Source organism: Octopus bimaculoides, chromosome 1 (assembly GCF_001194135.2).
Source record: "Octopus bimaculoides isolate UCB-OBI-ISO-001 chromosome 1, ASM119413v2, whole genome shotgun sequence".
Lineage (NCBI taxonomy): Eukaryota > Metazoa > Mollusca > Cephalopoda > Octopoda > Octopodidae > Octopus > Octopus bimaculoides.
Genome location: NC_068981.1, coordinates 98,679,531 through 98,700,379, shown reverse-complemented (window position 1 = coordinate 98,700,379; position 20,849 = coordinate 98,679,531). Strand labels below are relative to the sequence as shown.

General features: G+C 34.4%; 1 protein-coding gene across 1 annotated transcript in view; it reads right to left on the bottom strand.

Moving 5' to 3' along the window:
- Positions 1-20,849, bottom strand: part of LOC106876173 (microprocessor complex subunit DGCR8) — a 78,956-nt gene that overhangs the window by 48,360 nt on the left and 9,747 nt on the right. The window contains exons 2-4 of the mRNA XM_052967036.1: positions 8,333-9,068; positions 7,651-7,793; positions 5,619-5,787 (exon numbers count right to left, since the gene is read on the bottom strand). Of these exons, the coding sequence (XP_052822996.1) occupies positions 5,619-5,787; positions 7,651-7,793; positions 8,333-8,891 (871 nt within the window). The 5' untranslated portion in view covers positions 8,892-9,068. The remainder of the gene's footprint in view (positions 1-5,618; positions 5,788-7,650; positions 7,794-8,332; positions 9,069-20,849) is intronic.

The following is a 20,849-nucleotide window of genomic DNA, read 5'->3' as shown; positions in this document are numbered from 1 at the left end:
GGGGGGGGGGGGCATGTGCTTATGCATCTACTTACACACACATATAGCCCATCTATGTTATGTGTGTGTGTGTGTGTGTGTCATCCATCTATAATGCAAATAGTAGCGGAATATGAAATCAGCTACATAATAATAAACAAGAAGACGCATCAAGCTAAGTGAAATTGTGGCCATCAATGCATACAGGCTTGTTCTCTATGTCCCTCTCTCAGCTGTGAGATCCTAGTTTTGCAGACTCATGGGTGCTGGTGCAATGTAAAAGCACCTGTGCCAGTGCCATGTAAAAGTACCTGTGCCAGCTCCACTTAAAAGCACCATGGTTGGTGCCATGTTAAAAGCACCCAGTACACTCTGTAAAGTGGCCAGTGCTGGGAAGGGCATCCAGCCACAGAAACCAATCAAAAACAAACAAATGGAGCCTGGGCAGCTCTTCAGCTGGCCTTCTATTGTCGAACCATCCAACCCTTGCCAGAATAAAGAACAGACATTAAATGATGATGGTAGTAGTGGTGGTGGTTGCAGTCATCGTCATTGTCATGCACTTTGTGGAAAAGCATTGCTATAATATAGATTCCCAACTAGCCAATGATTTACTGCTTTTCCAGTGATGAGAATGACAAGGGACTGTCTGTGTAATTTGGGCAGAAGAAATACCACAAGGTATCACTGTATGCATACACCAGTTTTATTGCTTTTCTCCCCAATATATACAACTTTTGGTCTTATATATTGGCAAAAGGTATACACATACATATATATAGAAATTCACTGAATCGCAAAGGAAATGCGATTTTTTCAAATGTCATTTTTATATGGTAAATTCTGAAAATTTATTTCGGGGATCTAAGCGTAAATATTCCAAGACATGCTGGTTTATGACTGAAACCCAAATCGCAGGTAACCTTTCAACTTTCCCTGAAATGACACACCAAAACGCAGCTGCACTGAATGCCATGGGTGGCAGTTGCAAACAATTGTCATGAAAACCAAAATGCATGTGCATCTCATGGAGGTTATGAGTATAAAAATCAACTTGAACCACGTTCCTGGCATTCGTAATTTGGATGCATCAGGTATGACCAGATTGTCAGCAGTGCAGAGAGAACAAGCTATTGGCCAATTACAAGCAAGACAACATGCCCTGGTTGTTGTGAAAGCTTACAATGTCCATGTTAGCACCATCTATCGCCTGCAACAGCGATACAACAACACCAACAGCACTGCAGACTTTGCCCGCAGAGGGCGCCCCTGGGTGACCACGCCCAGGCAGGACTGTTTCATCCACCTGCAACACCTCTGTGATCACTTCAGACTGATCAGCATGACAGCTCGTGAGACCATTACCACTGGATAGCGACACATCAGCGACAGCACAGAAAGATGTTGACTGGCTGCCAACAACCTGTGTTGCCATTATCCTGTTTGAAGGCCTGTCCTCACTGCCTGCCACCATCAGGCACGACTACAGTGGGTTACACAGCACTGACATTGGCAGCACCAGCAATGGAGGTTGATAGTCTTCTCTGACGAGAGCTGGTACTGCGTTTCCACCTCGAATGGCAGAGTGCGGGTGTGGCGTAAGAGGGGTGAACGATACAGAGATGTGTAGTGTACTTCTCTCTCTCTCTGTTATATATACATGAGTGCGGACGTAGTGGTTAACAGCTAGCCTTCGGCCGCACTTTTGGACCCTGTTGTGTCCACCACTCTGATTGGTTGGTATTGGTGCATTTTTGTCTCTTGTTCTATTTCACACCAGGGTGCAACCCTACCAATTGCAGCCTTCAAATAAGGTCGTGTGGGACAGTTTTTCTGAACCCCTGTTTGAGCCGATAGTACCTTATAAATAGCTAGCTTTTCTGCATATGATTGTAAGTCGGCTTTAGACCTTCTGAGGTCTAGCCGCTGGCCACAGAGCACACAGCCAGTTCCAGCGACAACACGACACAGCTTCATGGAGATCCATCACTTCGTTCAACAGCTTACTGCAAACTCCTTTGTCGCCACCGCCAGCTTCTTAGCGTCTACATCAACTTCTCTACATACACACCACCAGCAGCACTTGCATAGCTTTTCCCCACGCTGTTTGTGAAATGCTTCACCATGGTTAACAGCGAGTACAACGAGCAAGAACTCCTGTACCAAGTAACCGTCCGCAGCATTGAGGCCTCAACTTCTTACACGACATGTGTCTCCCCGGCTCTGCCTTGCAGCCACAACTTCTTACAGCACCTCAACTACTGTGTACCTTCAATACGAACTGGTATTTACCATCCTTGTGCCTGGAGTTTCTTCTAACGTCCTTTTCTATGCTCTGTATTTCTCTCACACACATACATCCAAGTTTGTATACACATACACTTTGTTTGCATGATGGCCTGTCTATTATTATGTTTATATGTCACACTCACACACACACAAGTTGACATATCAATAAAACCTTCTCTTAAACCTTCTACCGGTTGTATCTCTCTTTTTTCCTTTTTGGCACTTATACTCATTTAACCTCTTTTCGCGTTTTTTATTTGTATCGACCATGCGATGCGCTAAAGGAGCCATTCCTCGTCACCATCTCCTGGTCGCACGGTCGTTACAGATGCATTTGTCATGGAGAGAGACAGGTGGGGTGGCCAAAGCATCATGGTTTTGGGTGCTATAGGCCTGAATCAGAGAACTGGATCCTATATTTTCCGAAATATTGGTGCAGGCAGAGGGAGTGGCATCACAGCACAGCGCTACATTGACCAGATCCTAAGACCTCACATCATGCCCTTCTTCACACATCACCAAAGCCATGTGTTCCAGCAGGACAATACTCCTTCCCACATGGCCAGGGTCGCCATGGACTTCCTACATCAGCACATCAGAACCATGCTGTGGCCGGCTCTCAGCCTGCCAATTCAACACCTGTGGGATGAAATTCAGAGACAGCTGAACCAGGTGGTCTCAAGGCCAACAACTCGTGTGGAACTGGAGGCAGCTTTCCTCAGGGTGTGGGCATAGGTACCAAAGGCTTTTGTGAACCAACTCATGCACTCCATGTACCAACAGTGTATGGCCGTTTTGAACACTCAGGGAGGGCATACACAGTACTGAACATGTCACGCCCTACAATCTTGATGTGCTGGATCCGCCCACTACCGGAACACATGACAACAACCCATAGACTGTGGTCAAGTGCATCCAAGAAATTGACTTTATCAGATTTATCAAAATTTATCTCTGACATAATGAAATTAAAACATATTTCGCAGTCACACACGTCTCGCATTTCTTTTGCAGTTCAGTGTACATATAGTGCTGGTGCCACGTAAAAAGCACCCAATACATTCTGTGAAGTAGCTGGCACTAGGAAGGGCATTCAGCTGTAGAAACCATACCAAATCAGACAGTAAAGCTTGGCGAACTCCTCAGGTTTGTCAGCTCCTGTGAAACTGTCCAACCCATACCAGCATGGAAGACAGATGTTAAATGATTCTGATGATATATGATAAGCTTCTGCACAGTTCCCATCTACCAAACTGCATTCACAAAGCATTGATCAGCCCAAGGTTGTGTAGAGGATGCTTGCCTAAAGCTACCTGGAGTGGGATAAAATCCAGAACCACAGATTGTGAATTGAATTCCTTAACTATATAGCCATGACTAACCTTTAATATGTGAATCCTATTTTTCTACCAACATCATATCAAAAAATGTTGATTTGTTATACATATAGGCGTAGGAGTGGCTGTGTCGTAAGTAGCTTGCTTACCAACCACATGGTTTGGGTTCAGTCCCACTGCGTGGCACCTTGGGCAAGTGTCTTCTACTATAGCCTCGGGCCGACCAAAGCCTTGTGAGTGGATTTGGTAGACGGAAATTGAAAGAAGCCTGTCGTATATATGTATATATATGTATGTATGTGTGTGTATATGTTTGCGTGTCCCCCCAACATCGCTTGACAACCGATGCTGGTGTGTTTACGTCCCCGTAACTTAGCGGCTCGGCAAAAGAGACCGATAGAATAAGTACTAGGCTTCTAAAGAATAAGTCTTGGGTTCGATTTGCTCGACTAAAGGTGGTGCTCCAGCATGGCCACAGTCAAATGACTGAAACAACTAAAAGAGTAAAAGAGTAAAGAGTATATCACCTATCTGTGTGTTGTTAGTTTAGATTTTGGGTTTTCAAATAAATTTGCTCATTTTTTTTTCTGCTTGGCTCTTTCCATTGTGTGTCAGAAAAGTGACAAAATTTATTCAAATTTCGAAAACGATAAATATATGCTGTGCAATATGCCATGCTTGAGAAATCATGGTCGTGGCCGTTGTTGGCATCATGTAACTGGCACCCATGCCAGTGGCATGTAAAAAGCACCTTTTGGGCATTGGGCCTCAGTCAGGAGATGGGATAAACTACCTGCATCAACTTGCTATAAAAGCAGGTAGTCATTTTACCTTGTACTTATTCTTTGTGCAGATTTTGAAGAGTGCAGTTCGATTTTAACAGTTATTTTTTCAAAGCTAAAATGGAAGTGACAAAGGAGCATATTCAGCATATTTTACTCATAAGAGTTCAATAAAGGTAAAAATGCAACGGAATGTGCAAGGAATATTAATGTAATATATGGAGATTGGACAATAAGCATAAGCCAGTGTCAATGGTGGTTCCAGAAATTCCGAGCCAGAAACTACAGCCTAGAAGATGAACCTCATCCTGGAAGATCTGTAGAACTCAGAAAGGACATCCTGCAAACACTGGTGGCACAAAATTCCATCGTAACTGTTGAGGAACAAGCAGAGAAGCTTGGATTTGGTCATTCAACCATTCATTGACACCTGTGTGCCATTGGAAAAGTCAGCAAATTGGGTCAATGGGTTCCTCACAAACTTTCCAAGTCTAATTGCATGCAGAGAGTGAATGTGTGCTCTTCTTTGCTGTCACATCTCACAAATGAACCTTTTTTTGGACTAAATAATGACTGGTGATGAGAAATAGGTTCTCTATAAAAATGTCAAGCGCAAAAGACAGTGGGTAGGGAAAGAAACACTGACACCCCATGCTAAAGAAGGTCTTCACCTATGCAAAGTATTGTTATCCGTTTGGTAGGATATGAAAGGTTTAGTCCACTTTGAACTTTTAAACTCAAACCAAATAAGGGAGATCTACTTTGCTTATCTTAATTTTAAATAATAAAAGAAGTAAGAAAAAACTGCATTATTTATGGTATGACCCAATACTTCACCCACCCTACCCTTCATATACGTGGTATGAAACTAGAACACTGATGATAACAACAAATGCTATACCCCTCTATCATTGAGGCATTTTTTCTTTTTGACAAATGCACTTATTTTCTTTTTTATTTGTTTGCATAACATTTTACTAAAAAGTCATTTAAAAATTAATATATTCAAGAAAAAATTTCACACTATTTTAGTTTTCATTAGGTGTACGAAGGTGTTATATGTGAACGCCCTAATTTGCTGTGGACAGAGAAGTTGAAGATTGCTTGTTCTGTTATCTGGGTTTGTGGAATTGGAAAAGAAAATGTGGTAGGAGCTAAAAGATTTTTAAAAAAGTCATATTTGTAGGATACGCAACTGAACCAGTGTTCTGAATTGAAGAGAAAAGCTCACCTGATTCATCATTATTTTCAGCTTGTTCAGAATTTTGGTTATCTGTACATTCAAGTTCTTCAGTGATAGTTAAGGGTTCAAGATCTTTAAGAGTACCACGCTGACATTCTTTCTCCAATTCACGGGAATAATGAAGACAAGGAATTGCACTTACAGGAATGTCATGTTTCTAGCAAAATAGAAACAAAATACAAAAGTAAAGAAATTAATTGTTAATATTCTCAACTTAGACATCATAAGCAATAATATTAGACACTATTAAGTGTTAATTTAAGACACAATTTAGGGTAGGCTAAATAAATCATAAAATTCTATAAGATTAAAGAGAAGCAGTTCAGATATGTGACAAAAATGGCTGAATCTGTTGCTCTTTCGTAACTTAAATAGAGAGCAATTGTGTTACTTATTTAAATTCAGTTGAATATTAATTAAGACCCAGTCAAATGCACAATACATTGTCTATGACTAGATTACAACTCATGACACAGACTAGTATTTAACTCATTCAGACAAACATTAGACTTTTTACTAAAACATCTCATTGTAAAATTTAACCCTTTTGCATTCAGATTACTCTGTAAAATTTAATAGTTATTTATTCACATTACTTTGCATTATTCATGCATTATCTCATAGCTTTGAGATTTTGATGATGTGATTGTTTATTTTTAGAATAACATTGGCAGGTTTGAACAAAAGAAAGGTAGAATATTTGAGTCAGTTATGGATGGTTTAAATGCTAAAGGGTTAAACGATCAACTGAAATGATTGCCAGCAACTATTCTAGGATCATTGTACTGTTTTCTTTTAAAGATTCATTTTCTATAGGGTATCAAGGCTTTTGCTGTTGCAGTATGCAACAATATATCTGGCATATTGTTGCATACTGTAACGGTGTAAGCTTTTATAATTTAATGTGTTTCTAAACACTTGAATAGCAATGTAACCTTTTTTCTGTTCCAGGGGCTTAAACAAGTAGATATATGTTTTGCTAAGGTAGGCTAAATAAATCATAAAACTTTAAAGGATTAAATAGGAGCCATTCAGATACGTGACCAAAATGATTGAATCATTTCACAATAACATCATTTGTAAATACTAACCCACTGACATGGTGGAAACATTGAAACAAGGAGCACCATCTACTCTGACCAAGAACAAAACCCAAGTCCTGCAGTATGTTTTCAAATATACAAGTAATCTTTTTTAATGTGTAATTATCACAAAAAATGTAAAGATAGATAGATTGCAGTAAGTGCATGAGTTCAAACTCTTTGTGCTCTAAACAAAATTATTTGCTGAAAGTTGCTCATGAATAGCTACAACACTAACACCTATTTTGAAAGCCTTAAGATTTTAGCACTGTCAAAACAATTCTGTGTTGTCTCTTCATGACTTTTTTTTGTCATTATACTAGCCAATATTATTCCATTCCTACCATACAGCATAACATCTTTTTAGCATCAAACCTTACATTAGATTTTTTTTATCCAGAGCACCTCATCCATATAAAAGACATAAAAACACTTTACAATTCCTCTACACCTTTTCTTTCCAAGAGAACCCCAAAAGTAAACAGTAATTGCCTTATGTCTTAGACAACTTGCTACATAAAAAGTCAAAACCCTTGTACTAACCATACTTAGAAGAGTACAGTATTGGTTTCAAATTTTGGCACAAGGCTAGAAACTTCAGGGCAGGGGGTAAGCCAAATGCATCGACCCCAGTACTCAACTGGTACTATTTTACTGACCTCAAGAGGAATTTGAACTCAGAAATGTATAGACAGACAAAATGCCACTAAGCATTTAGCTTGGCACGCTTACAATTCTGCCAGCTCAGTACCTTTCGAAGAGTATAATATTAATAAATTAAAATTTATATAAAAGTAATGTTATTTGCCTCTCACAGGAAAGTTTTGTTTTTATTAAAAAAAAAAAAAAAAAGCACAGAATAGTATGAAGCCAAATTAAGTAATAAGTCATAAAAGCCTGCAAAAATAAAATGTATGTATGTATGTATATATACTTACTCTGGCACTACCAGGTCCCAAGAAGTATGGTTTGGAGAGAGTACATACTCTTGATTCTTTATGCAAATAAACTGGCATGCCACTATTATGAGTTACTATTATCCAGCCTTCTGGTAGAATGTCAAATGGATCATGGCCCCTCTCTGAAACAATATATTTTATTTATATAAAAGAAAAGGTATTGTTAAATACTATTAAAATAAATCTGTTCAGTTTGATACAGGTATAAACTGAATAGATTCTAAAATTCAGTATAAAATCATTAACCAAATTTTGCTCTAAATACAATATAATATTAATGTTAATTTCACAAGATATTTGTGATTAAAATAATTAACTATAGTTGTAGCTAGTAAATTCTGACTGTATTAATCAGAAGAAATTTTACATAATTTTTTTTTAATCAGGGCAGGTTCTTTAAAAAGTAAATAGGTTTATACATATAAAAAGCAACCTTATTAGTTCAATGATCTCATAATTAGGAATAATGATGAATAAAATTAATTGTCAAAGTTTTTCATGTATCTGATATCATAGCAGATGTTGAAAGAAAGTTGTGTAATTTAAAAAGAAATGCAGTTACAAGATAATAGATAAGAAATATTAATAAAAATTATAAAATTTTCTTATGGGGATGAAAGGCACTTCAAAGTGAAAAAAAAAAAAAAAAATAATAATTTACCTTTTAAAACAATCTTTTGCACTTCAATTGGCCCCTGTGATCCGTCATCTTTTGTTTCTCCATCTGATCCAGACTTGCGGGAGTCAACCCCCTCTTCCAACCATGCATAGACCTCGTTATCATCCAAGTATTCTTCATCATCATCGTCGCTAGAAAGATCAAGTGATTCCCGGCCGTTTGAGATATAACTCCGAGCACTCAAATCAGTACCCAGTCCATCATCATCCAGTTCAATATCATCTATGATTTCAAACACATGAGAAGTTTGTGCAGAATGTTCTCCACTAGGAAGTCTAGATTCTCGATCACAGTCTAAATAGGATTCAACACAGGTAATAACACTAGAAACAGGGGCCATAATTAGTGGACGTTTTTCAGGAGTGCAGCCATAGTCTATGTCGTTTTTTCTACCATCATCACTGTCAAAGTACAACCTTTTATTATTAGTTAGATTGGACGTTTGCGTTGATGGTGGCAGTATGTGGTTCTGACAGTTTTCATCATTGCTGTTTTGTGCTTCATCGTCATCTGCATTGCATGGAGATCCAGGGACTTCCATTGCAGTTTATCACTTTTGTTGTAGATATGAGACAGCTTAAAGCCAGAGCTGTGGACCTGTGCTATAAAAGAGCCAAGCTTGACTATCAGCTTCTTTCCTAAAGAGCTGGACTGTTAACCGGACAGACCTGCTCAGCCACCTCTCTCTTGCTAACTAGTCAAAGAAATTAAGCCTCATCTGGAAAGAGAGATGCCCTTACATTAGCCTTACCATACATGAAACTACCTACAGAAAGCATGTGAAGGATTGATTACAATAAATAAAACTGTAAATTTCTTTTAGAAAAAATTATATCAAGATAATAAAAACAATTTTATTGAATACAAATACAAATGTTTTTAAAAATTAGGTGACAAAATAAAAAATTCAGTAGATATTTGTAATTTTGAGCAGCAATTCATGTGACAGCCTTAAAAGTTATTGTATAAATAGCAAAAAACCATTTTTACAAAAATGAATAAATGAAAAAGGTTTTGAAAAACAAGTTTCATACTAACACTTCATTTCTAATAACAGGCTTCTTTAAGTAAATGACACCAACATCTTACATTATTAATACTGGAATTCAATGGAAGCCAATATTCAATAAATGATGAACACATGATGGGAAACTCCAAAGCAATGAGAAAGTTAAGTCACTCAACACGACCAGGATCTGATATTTCTACTTAAAGGCTTAATTCTTGTATTTTTGAGAATTAGGTGTATCAAAAGATATATATAAAAAAAATTGAATGGTTTTGTGTGTGCACACAAATCCACTTCCACGCACACACACACGCACAAGAGAGAGAGAAAGAAAGAGAGAGATTACCTTGAATATTTTTCCTAAGTCACTTTTGAAGACTTTATTTGAGAAAATTCTTAAAGAAATGAATATTGGTTTCTAAAATGAACCTTTAAGGCTTTTTTGCTCATCTCTTCATTTAACAAAAATTGTAAACTCTATCATCTATGTACGTATGCATATATACATATATGACATACACACACATACACAAACAAACAAACAAACACAACAGCAAATGCTAGTAAATGTAGGAAGCATTAGTTTTTAAAATCAAGTAATTCTAAAAAAACAGGCCAAACCTTAAAAAGGTATAACAAGAACAACAACAATAAAGCTGCATGTGATCCTGTACTTATATATCTTTGTTTTTACCTTAATGTAAAGATGAAGGTCAAGGTCCGTTAAGAAAAAATATTGAAACTGAGGAGAAAGGAAGGGGTTTCTTACTTTTCCAATTCTAACAAGATCTGAGGTGATGAGTCTATTAGCATTGCCTATTTCATGAATACATTTAAAAGGAATAGGGAGCAACTAGTTAGATACGGACAAAAAGAAAGAAATTAATAAGTAGCAGAGTAAGAAAGAGATATTGTGAAAGATGGAGCAGTTAGTCAACCCATCCATCCTTGAGGACCACCTCAATACTTACCTTGAGCAGGAACAAGGGTCAGGAGTTTTGGAATAGGGAGACTTCATAGCAGGTGACTCGCAGTCTATTATACTTTCAGTTCTGCAGTTGTAAAGTACTGTTAAAACCTAAGAAGCCATTGCTTGGCATTTGTTAAATGTAACCAAGCCACCAGTCTCTGGGGTTTTAACAAATGGCAACTATTAAAAGTAGCCGCAATTATTATTCCACACTTTGTCCTGGTAACTAGGAGAAAGCTACATGCAATGTTGGTATCATTTCGCAAATATCTTAATTGGCTTTTCTTTTCCTCTGAGTTCATATGTTACTGGTCCACAGGAAGAAAACGGTTTAGAGAAATTTCTGCCTAAAAATTAAAGAGTAGCACTGTAGGATTAGAAGCACCTCAAATGCTGTAAAATTGAATGTGGAAAAGTAGAAACCGCAATGCAAGGGGGTAATAACAGCAAAATTTAGTTTGTGAAATGAAGTCAACAGTGATGGTACTTATTACCAATTTTCAACCTAACAAGCTATAGCTCCTCCAAAATACCAGGTATAAGTCTTAAAAAATACTATTACCTTACTGAATATTACAAAAGCAAATAGTTAAACAAATATACTCTAACCTCAAAGTTAATATACTTCCCAGTTTTCCACTAAATTTCCAGAACATTCAGCTACCTTTAAATTGCATCTACTTCATATCAAAGAGTGAAAATATATTATTCTGTAAAATCTACACAATATTCAAGACTTTCACCAATCCAAATGACAGCAATATATCTTTGAGTATCATTGCCTTTTTGGAAAGTAAATAACAAAACTGCACATCAATTGCAAAATCCACATGACACCTTGAGCAAGTGTATTTATTCTACTATAACCGCAAGCCAAGCAATGCCTTGTGAGGGAATTTGGTAAATGGAAACTGAAAGAAGCTTGTCATGTGTGTGTGTGTATGAACGTTTACAAAACTATGCTGAGTTATAACTTGTGATGTCACCATTTGTGGCTCAGCAACAACCAGTGACATCATTTCTGGTTGGGTTACAACTAGTGACATTTTCTGTCCACAAATTGTCCACTAGCCCTGTTTTCAAATGCCTCTTGAATAAAAGGTTGGCAACAGGAAAAGCATCCAGCCATTAAAGTTCTTCCTCAATTTTCTTCTGATTAAGGCATGAAAAACAGATGTTAAACAGTACAAACTTCTTAAATTCGATCAGTGAGATAAGAGCTTTCTCCATGCTTAAATAAAATAAACTGAAGGAATTTTAGCTTACGTACTGATTTTACCTTTTTAATCACAACCCTACATTAACAATGAACCAATGAGTAATGCTTAAGATGATTTTGTTTGTAAATTGAAGAAAAACTTCTATTCTTCAATTACAGTGCCATGATTAACATGACAGAGGATAGAGTAAACATTTACTCATAAAGTTTATAGGCCCTTTTTTCCCTAGTAGACAATGGTAAAACTTATAGCCAACTGCATACCTAGATATTGTGTGGTGTTGAGATTGTGTAAACTTGATTCACCAAATAAAAAATTAAAACAGTCCCCTCCATAGCTAAACTCAAATACTAGGGTAATTTTTTTCTATAAATCAGCTTTCTCAACTCTATTAATAGATGCAGGTATGACTCTGTGGTCCTAGAAGATTGCTTCGCAACCACATGAGTTCAGGTTGACCAAAACCTTGTGAGTGAAATTTGACAGACAAACTATATGGAAACCTGTCACATATATTGCGTGTGTGTGCCTGCATACATGCATTTGTCCACCTGTATCTTTGCATTGACACTACTTCAACAGAGATGACATTTATCTCTCACAGGACTAAGAGTCCAGTAACACTGATTCAACATGGGAAGATGTGAATCAAGTACCTTATTTGTAAACAAGTAAGCTAAAAGGCTGGCATCAGGAAGAAAATTTGGCTGTAAGAAGACTCATTGGATGAGTCCTCAAGAAGACTCATCCAAGTAGATGAAAGATGATGAAATTGAAAAGCACTTACTATAGCAAAATGTTACTTTGACAATCTACCAGCAATTTTGATAAAAATGTGGATCAAATATTGTACAGAAATAATAAATGATGTTACTAAATGTTATTATCTAAAAAAAAAATAAAATAATCGAAGTTGCATGAACAGACTATTTCAAACAGCAGTGTGACAGTGATGTTTCACTATAATGACTACTACCGTATGTTGATCACAAAAGTTGAGGTATCAAAAAAACCCTTCTCTTGTAATCTAACAAAATCAATTCTAGCAACATAATTTAACCCTTAAAACAGGCATGGGCAACCTTTTCGAGAAGCAGGCCACATGAAATATGGCTCATCATCTGGTAGGCCAGACTACTAAAGAATTCAAGGTGAATTTTTATTAGGCATGCCATCCAGAAACTCCTGCAGGCCACAAGTTGCACAAGATTGCCTTAAAACTATAAAATAAAAATCTATAAACTACTTCATTATCATCGACATCATCATCGTATATAAACATACCTAAAACGTTTTCCTTATTCTACTTAACTGTGGGGTAGTGAGTACTTAAAAAAAAAGTTGTAGATTTTGAAAATGAAAAACAAACTAAATAAAATTTTTTAAAAAAAAGACATAATATCAATGAAAAGAGTAACTGAAGTAATCTCTTAAAAACTACCAATTTTATTTTACTGTAATTTAAGTTTTGCTAAATTGGAGATGCTACTGAATATTATCAACCTGTGAATTCATCAAACAATATGTTTAATGTTACTTTAACTTTGATATATTATCCTTAATAACAAATGTAGAACTAGATTAAAGATTTTTTATGTTATTTGTTTAAATAACCTTGAATGAAATGTTATTCTGACAACTTCAGACTAAAGAAATAACTTTACAAATATTTTAGCTGTTCAAAGACCTAAGTTCTTTGTAAATTATCAATACAGATTTTTCAATGTTTATCACTGTGTATTAGGTTAATTTTAATACTATGGTACAAAATCCTGATATTTCATTAAGAATAAATCAGCAAATATCCAGATATTTTATTAATATTTTCTGTTTCCCAACCACTTTACTGAGACACAAGCCTCTACAAAGTCACATGACCAGCTAGAAATAGCAGCTGAGCCAGTAAGGGAACTGCTTGGCTACAGCAGCCAAATCTCCTTCAAAGGATAATGTGGACAATATAGTCCTTATATACAAAAACAAAAGATGGTCATAGCTGGAACACTTCATCATAGGTCTGCTCAATCAGACATAACCTAATACAAAACAACCCATCTATAGCGTTCCTTACAAAGATTAAATGTTCCTACTGTGGATGTTTACAATAGTCATATGATCTGAGTTAAGAATCTTAGCCATGATTGCTGCATGGCACTGATGACAGATGAACTGCTGACCCTTTCAAATGGTAGTCTAACATCATATCAATTCAGACTTCTCTTTCACTATTAAATGTTTAAGCAGTCCTGCTTTTTCAAAATTTACTTTGTGATTAGACCTACCTAAGCAGAAAAGTTACAAGTTAAAAGAGAACTATACACACTCACATGGCCCATCAATCATTTTTAATAATTTATTTTACTTTTTTATGTTCAGGAAAATTTGGTAATTAAAATATTTTTATTTAGAGTTGAATGCTGTATTTCATGCTAACCACCTAATTACAAGGAGTGGGTGGCAACAATATCCAGCAAGGGCAGACTGAGGTAATTAAAACAATGCACCTACCTCAACATGCAGAAAACTGGAAACCCTTTATCTAAAACATTTATCTATTTTGTATTAAGTCTTCCTTGACCTACTTTAACTAACTTGATGTTTATTGTAAGAATTAATCCAAGAATTGAAGAGTTTGCTTATTAACTTCAATCAAAGATGGACATCTAAGCAATATTGCTCCACTACCAACACCAGTTCAACAATAGTGGTGGAGAATACTCATTATGTTAGAATTTAATTCAATGCAAACACCGCAACTAATGAATGAATTACGTGTTGTGATGTTTTTTTTATGGGTTGATGGGGAATTAAATGCAGTGAAGGACTTCTATTGTGCTGGCTTCTAGAAATAATAAAGATATAGAGGGGACTTTAAAAAACTTACTGACAATAGAGTGATATTCTTGCCATATAACAACTATGTTGTGTTAGAAGTATGATACCTAAATGTAATGCAAAAGGTGGCATGAAGTAAAAAGATGAGGTGAATACAATCCATGATATGAGCAAGGTGATCTTTGAGACAACTGTGTAAGGGACCTAAAAATGTGTCTGCAGTTTAGAGGTGTTTGTTAATATAGATATGGGATTAGAAAGGATGGTACTAAGGCAATAAAGTAATTGGAGTTAAGGTAAGCACATTTATAACTAGAGTTAGGATAGTATGTGTAAGGGGGTTTTATGAGATGGCTATTATCTCATAAAATGAAAAGAAAAGAGGGAGCATTTTAAGCAAAATTAATCTGTAACTAAAATAGGTCTTGTAGAGATTGGTGTCACTCATATTTTGCTATGAACAATGTTTCTTACATGTCAAAATTACACAAATACATATTCCTGAAAGGGTCACTGGGAATAATTGATCTTAAAAATGTGAAATACTAAGTAATTTTATGATGTAATCGTTAGAGAAGTTATTTCTGTGTCATGATATTACTAGAATGTTTAACCACAGGAAGTTACTTGAAAAGTCTTCACTGATAAAAGAAGAGTCTGAAGCTTTAGACAAATTAGAGACAGTGTGGGTATAGCCTCCATAGAGAATTTTGAGGAACATCTGAGTAGGGTAGAAAAGCTTTGCTGACAACTAAAGGCCAACCTTAGTTATTAATATGCTACACCATAATGCAGTGAGTGAGCAGAATTGCTAGCGTAGTGGACAAAATGAATAGCAGCATTTCTCCCAGCTCTTCACATTATCAGTTCTCATACCACCGAAGTCAACTCTGCCACTCATTCTTTCAGAGTCGATAACATAAGGTACCAATCAAGTACTGGGATTGATGTAATCAACTAACCCTCTCTCTAAAACTACTGGGCTTTGAAATGGTATGTTACACCATAGTTATATCTAATAACTGGCAAAGTGATATTTAGATTTTAACAAATATTCTTAAAAATTTGTCTCTAACATTGATTTAGATTTTCAGTCTATGGAAGCCTTTCTGGGAGTTACAAAAGAACAAAGAATTTGAAGAAATGTTGGTTGATAATTGTGAATATTACTATGGAGACAAAGAAATAGAAAACAAATCATTAATTAGAAAATACTAATAACTTGATGGATACATATCGATGAAGAAAAATGCTTGGATAAGGCAGGAACAAGTGGAGAATATAGTTCTTAGATAACAAGTGCAATTAAAGACACTAGAATTGTATACAAGCATATCTCACTCAATATCTATTCGCTAACATCACTGAAAGAGCTGAGGAGAACAATCTGATTACATGTTAGCTCACCAAGTTCTGCAAATAAACAAATTTTACTTAAGGCATATTCATTTTACCCAATAATTTGTTATACAAATTACCAAAGAAATAACATTTTTTTTTTTTAGCTATTTGAAGGTAATATACTCCTGCCAAATAATATCTTGTGAACAAGAGACAACAAAGATTAAAGGGTATACAATAATATAGATACTGAGTAGCTATATGTGCTGTTTCTGTAGGGTCAGTAAAACATTTGTGGTCTAGAATGTATGGTGCAGTATTGACAAGGGAAACATAAAACAATTTGGAGTGTCGATGTATTTATAAAGTTATACCAATAAAGTTTATATCCAAAACAGGATTTGGTTATTTTGAAATATATCTACTAGCAGAAAACATCTGAAAACAGAGTAAATGAACTTTAACACCAGCAAAGTATTTAAATACGACATGTTAAACATTTACATAAACTCCTACATAGATATTGCTCAAACTTTTGTATTTTCATTTTAAAATTCCAACTCAAAAATCCACCAGTAATTTGATTCTTTAACCATATTATTTCAAACTAATGCATTAACATTATTTCATTACAACTTTACAGCTACTACAGATTTTTGATATTAATACTTGTTACATATTCTTATCCCAAGAAGGCAAATAAACAATTGTTTTTCTTCTACAAAAAAAAAAGTACCTCCATTCTGCAAATATTTCATCATTATTGCTTGCATTTTAATCCACTATGTCCTTACATCATTCACCAATGACTTATCTTTTGCTCACAGCTTTAGTTTATAGATCAATAGCAGAATCAATAGCTAACCTTAACCCAAAACATATGCCCATCATTCTTCTATAAAAATGTGAGATGTTATCACTGACACTACTTTTTAGAAGATTCTAGCTTTGATTTTATTCTAAAAAATTTTCTAGACAAACTGTCCACTAAAATTCACAAACCACATGACTACTAATGATTTAAACGTTCTCATCTTTCATTTTATAGTTAAATCAGAATATTCTTTGATCATCCTCAGATGAGTAAGAACATTCTGATTTTGTGGGATGTGATCAAATAACGATTTCAATCCAAAAGACATAAATATAAAATATATGCAGAAATGTAGAATTGTAACAGCTACAAGGCTTTTGTTCAGTCTCTAACACATGTATTAACCAATTTAAGAGTAGCTCGACAAGATTTTAAGTTAAGCAAAAATTTTACAGTGGAACTACTACATTTTCTGAAAAATACCAATGCAAAGTTTTGTAAATTTTTTTTTTTTGTGCTTTTTAACCTTTTTGCATTATGCAAGAACATCTTAAAGTAGGAGGGTTTTCAAAAATTATTAACTAATTAAATAAATTGACTATATTAAAAGTGTGTAAATTCAAACTCACTTGGTTTGACTGAAAAATCACCCAATTTTGGTGGTGAACCAATTATGTCAATTTGCTAAAATAACTCCTGAACTTCTGCAAAAATAAAAATGAAAGACTTTTTATGCATTCCTGATCTAACAACTGTAATTCCTACTTTACAAATTCTTGGAAAGAATTATAAAACAACTTTGAGGATGAAAATGATCTAAGCAAAACCCCACAGTTTACCAGGACAGAATATAAAGTAGTCTTATGTAATCCTAATACATAAACAATATCAATATTTCTTGAACTTGCTTTAACTTTATAATGCAATGTAGAAGCATTTATATATAATGATTAGCTTTACCTATGATTTTATAAGAAAAGGTAAAGTTTTTATAAAGTCTTGACTATTTCAAAAGACAAATATTTAAATGAGTATGCGTGTATGCTCATGCACTTTTGATTATACTAATTCTTAATACTTAATAGCTATTTCATTGTATTAGCCAGTGTTGGTTTGTCTTTAGTAGCAATTAAACAATTCTGACATGTTTAGAACACCTCAAATTACCAAAATTACTTTTTTTCCTCAAAAGAGACGTCAATCATTTTGTTGCAATCAGATCTCCTGTTCTCAAATAGATCATTCCAATGTTTTGTTATAATATTTCTAATGAAATACACTGTTCATGTGTTTCAATTAATTTTGAAAACAAATAGAAAAATTTTGAATGAGTTTAGTAAAATATCTAATTTCATTATTAAGATACTTAAAACTTAACTTAGGAAATTTTCTTAAATAAAATTATGATGGAAGGTTCATATTAGTGAACCAGAGGCAGCTTGGAATCAAAATGGTTAATCTGAGATTAGAATCCCTGAAAATTAATCCTTTCAAATACTGATCGTAAACATTGACATTAAGTTAGTATGTAAATTTTAGTTAACTTCATTAGGTAACACAATTCACTAAACTAACCAGTTCAGCTACTATCTCTATGATTTTTCTCATAATTTGGAAGAGAAGTATATAAAAATGCTTTCATGTTTTACTCATTATAAAATTAATTTTCTCTAAGAATATTCAATGACAACTCAAACTAAATTTTGAAGAAATTAAAATAAAACATTAAAATGACTTAAAATGAAAAAAAAAAAACTGAAGTAAAAATAAATAAAAATGTTTACAAAGATTTTTACAGATACAGTGGGGTCGAGAATATTAAATCTGTTAACATTATATAAACATGATAGACCCCATGACATCTGCTCTAACTAAACATTGACTCACAAAGCATTTATACTTACTCCAGTACAGGATCACAAGCAGTGCATCAAAATACTTGAAGTATTCCATGAAAAATGCTGATTCTGATGATCATACACAATGTAGATGTTCACTAAACCAAGGCAGACACTCAGCAGTAAATGTTAGCAGTAGACAGAAACACAAGGCCACAACAAGTATGTAGTCAGAGATGCCACCAGGTCCAAGAATTGAGGTGTTGCGACCTCCTACATGACCAGAAAGTCAAGGGGTGGGTTATAACAGAATCTACCCGGCTCGACCATGGTCAAGAGGAGAGTGCAATGTGTGACAGCCCTCGCCTCTGCCGGACCAGATGACAACAGTGAATGGCGATACGCACGCCAGTAAGTCTGAGAGCAGAGACAAAAAGTCATCAGTCTTACTAGCATACTTCGCTATGCACTTCAAGCATAGAGTACCCTGGTCGTCAGATGCCGAAGTACAACCCTGAATAACAATGATAATCAGTAAATAAGCATGGTGCTACATGATCATCAATGAATTAAGAGTTACATTAATAGTTAGTGGAATTAACAGTGACTATAGCTAATAGGGTAAGACTTCTGTAAGAAGGCAAATATCACAAATCACTAAGATCAAACTGATTTGGCATGGCTCATCTTAATCTCAATAACTAGTTTAACAAAATAGTGTTTGCATGCATTTATATCAACATGTGCAAATAACAGAAACTGGAATGCAAAATTTTTTGAGATTTACATTATGTATTTATATACACATATGTATATATATATATATACATACATGTATATATATATATATGTATATATAAATATATATTAGAGTTTCAGTGAATAATAAAAAAAAAATGAGACTTCTTCATTGATAACGATCCAATTTAACCTGATGTAGATAAACAAGTTTGCACATGCGGCTGAACTATTTTCATCAAGAAACCATAAAATAGATAATTTGTGCATCTTCATCCATGTGAAACTTCAAAGAAATAATACTTCTGAATATATATTGAGTGGAATACATAATAGTAACAATCATACATATCTTAGAAACATTGAAATCAGTTTAAATATAATTCATAAACTTGCAAAATAATTTTTTTTTTATTAAGAAACATGAAAAAGTTGGTGTTACATTTTCAAACTATCAGCATCCCTAATTAACTTATTTAAGAATTTTATTACATAGAAATTTCTACTTCAAACCAAATTTTCAAACAGCACAATAGAAAATTGAACAAACATATAGTTGTTATGCTTTTAGTAATATCAAAAATTTGAGAGTAAGGAGAAAGAAAAGTATAAAGATTAAATAGAGAGTGGTGAATGATTAAATTTCTACTTAGTAATGAGTTTTAATTTAGATAACTGACATAAAAGAAAACAAACCTTTAAAAACACTTTATAATAGTTAATACTACACGTTCTATTTTTATAAAATCTAATTCATGTTCATGCTGTTGTTTTCCTTCAAATTCAATAGAAAACCTTTTACCATGCTAACAGATGTTTCTACGAATTAAAATATTGGCACCGACTGAATACGTTAATATCCAACTATGAAGTGGACATGGTACATATTTTCAGCTAGGTTTACAGAAGCAAATGCAATGAGGTCTAAGCAACAGAACATTCTGGGCTCAAAGCCCAGTACCTTAACCACAGTCACTGATTCACATGAATACTAAACCACATCAGATATGAAAATTCTTCTCAGTATGCTTTAAACAGGCAAGAAATTGATTTATAAAGACAAAACCAAAGACTTAGCAACAACTCTTAAACCACATAAAGAAAAAAATGTTATGAAGAAATAACTTTCTACACAAAGGATAACTGAAATCAAATTAAGTACTAAAATGGCCATTAAGCTATACATTGACACTTCCTGATTAAAAAATAGTAAACAGAACTTTGAAAACTTTCCATTGAAAATAACCAGAAATTTCATAGAATAAGATATAAAAGTGTCTTTTTGGTTTACAAATAAAGCAATAAAAGATAATTAACATTTTGGGATTTAAAAAACAAGAGCTTGAGTTTAAACTTCGATACATCCACAGTAGTTAAAGTCATATGTATAAAGTTTTAAAATACTTATAACAATTCAAACTTCTTACTGTTCATGAAAATCTAACGTATAAAAACATTATTTAAGATTTAGGCACTAACTGCTATAAATATGACATTTGATTATGTACTGCAAAATTAATGTGGATTCAAGCAGAAATATTGTCTAATCACATCTCAAGGCTTAAAAACAGCTATAAAAATAATTACAGTATTCTAAGATGCTTCAAATAATCTTTAGAAAGGCAAACAGAAAACAATGTTCAAAGAGATTTCAATTTGGAATTACTGAAAACAAATCAAAATATAAAGACTTGCTTATATATATATGTGTGTGTGTGTGTGTGTGTGTGTGTG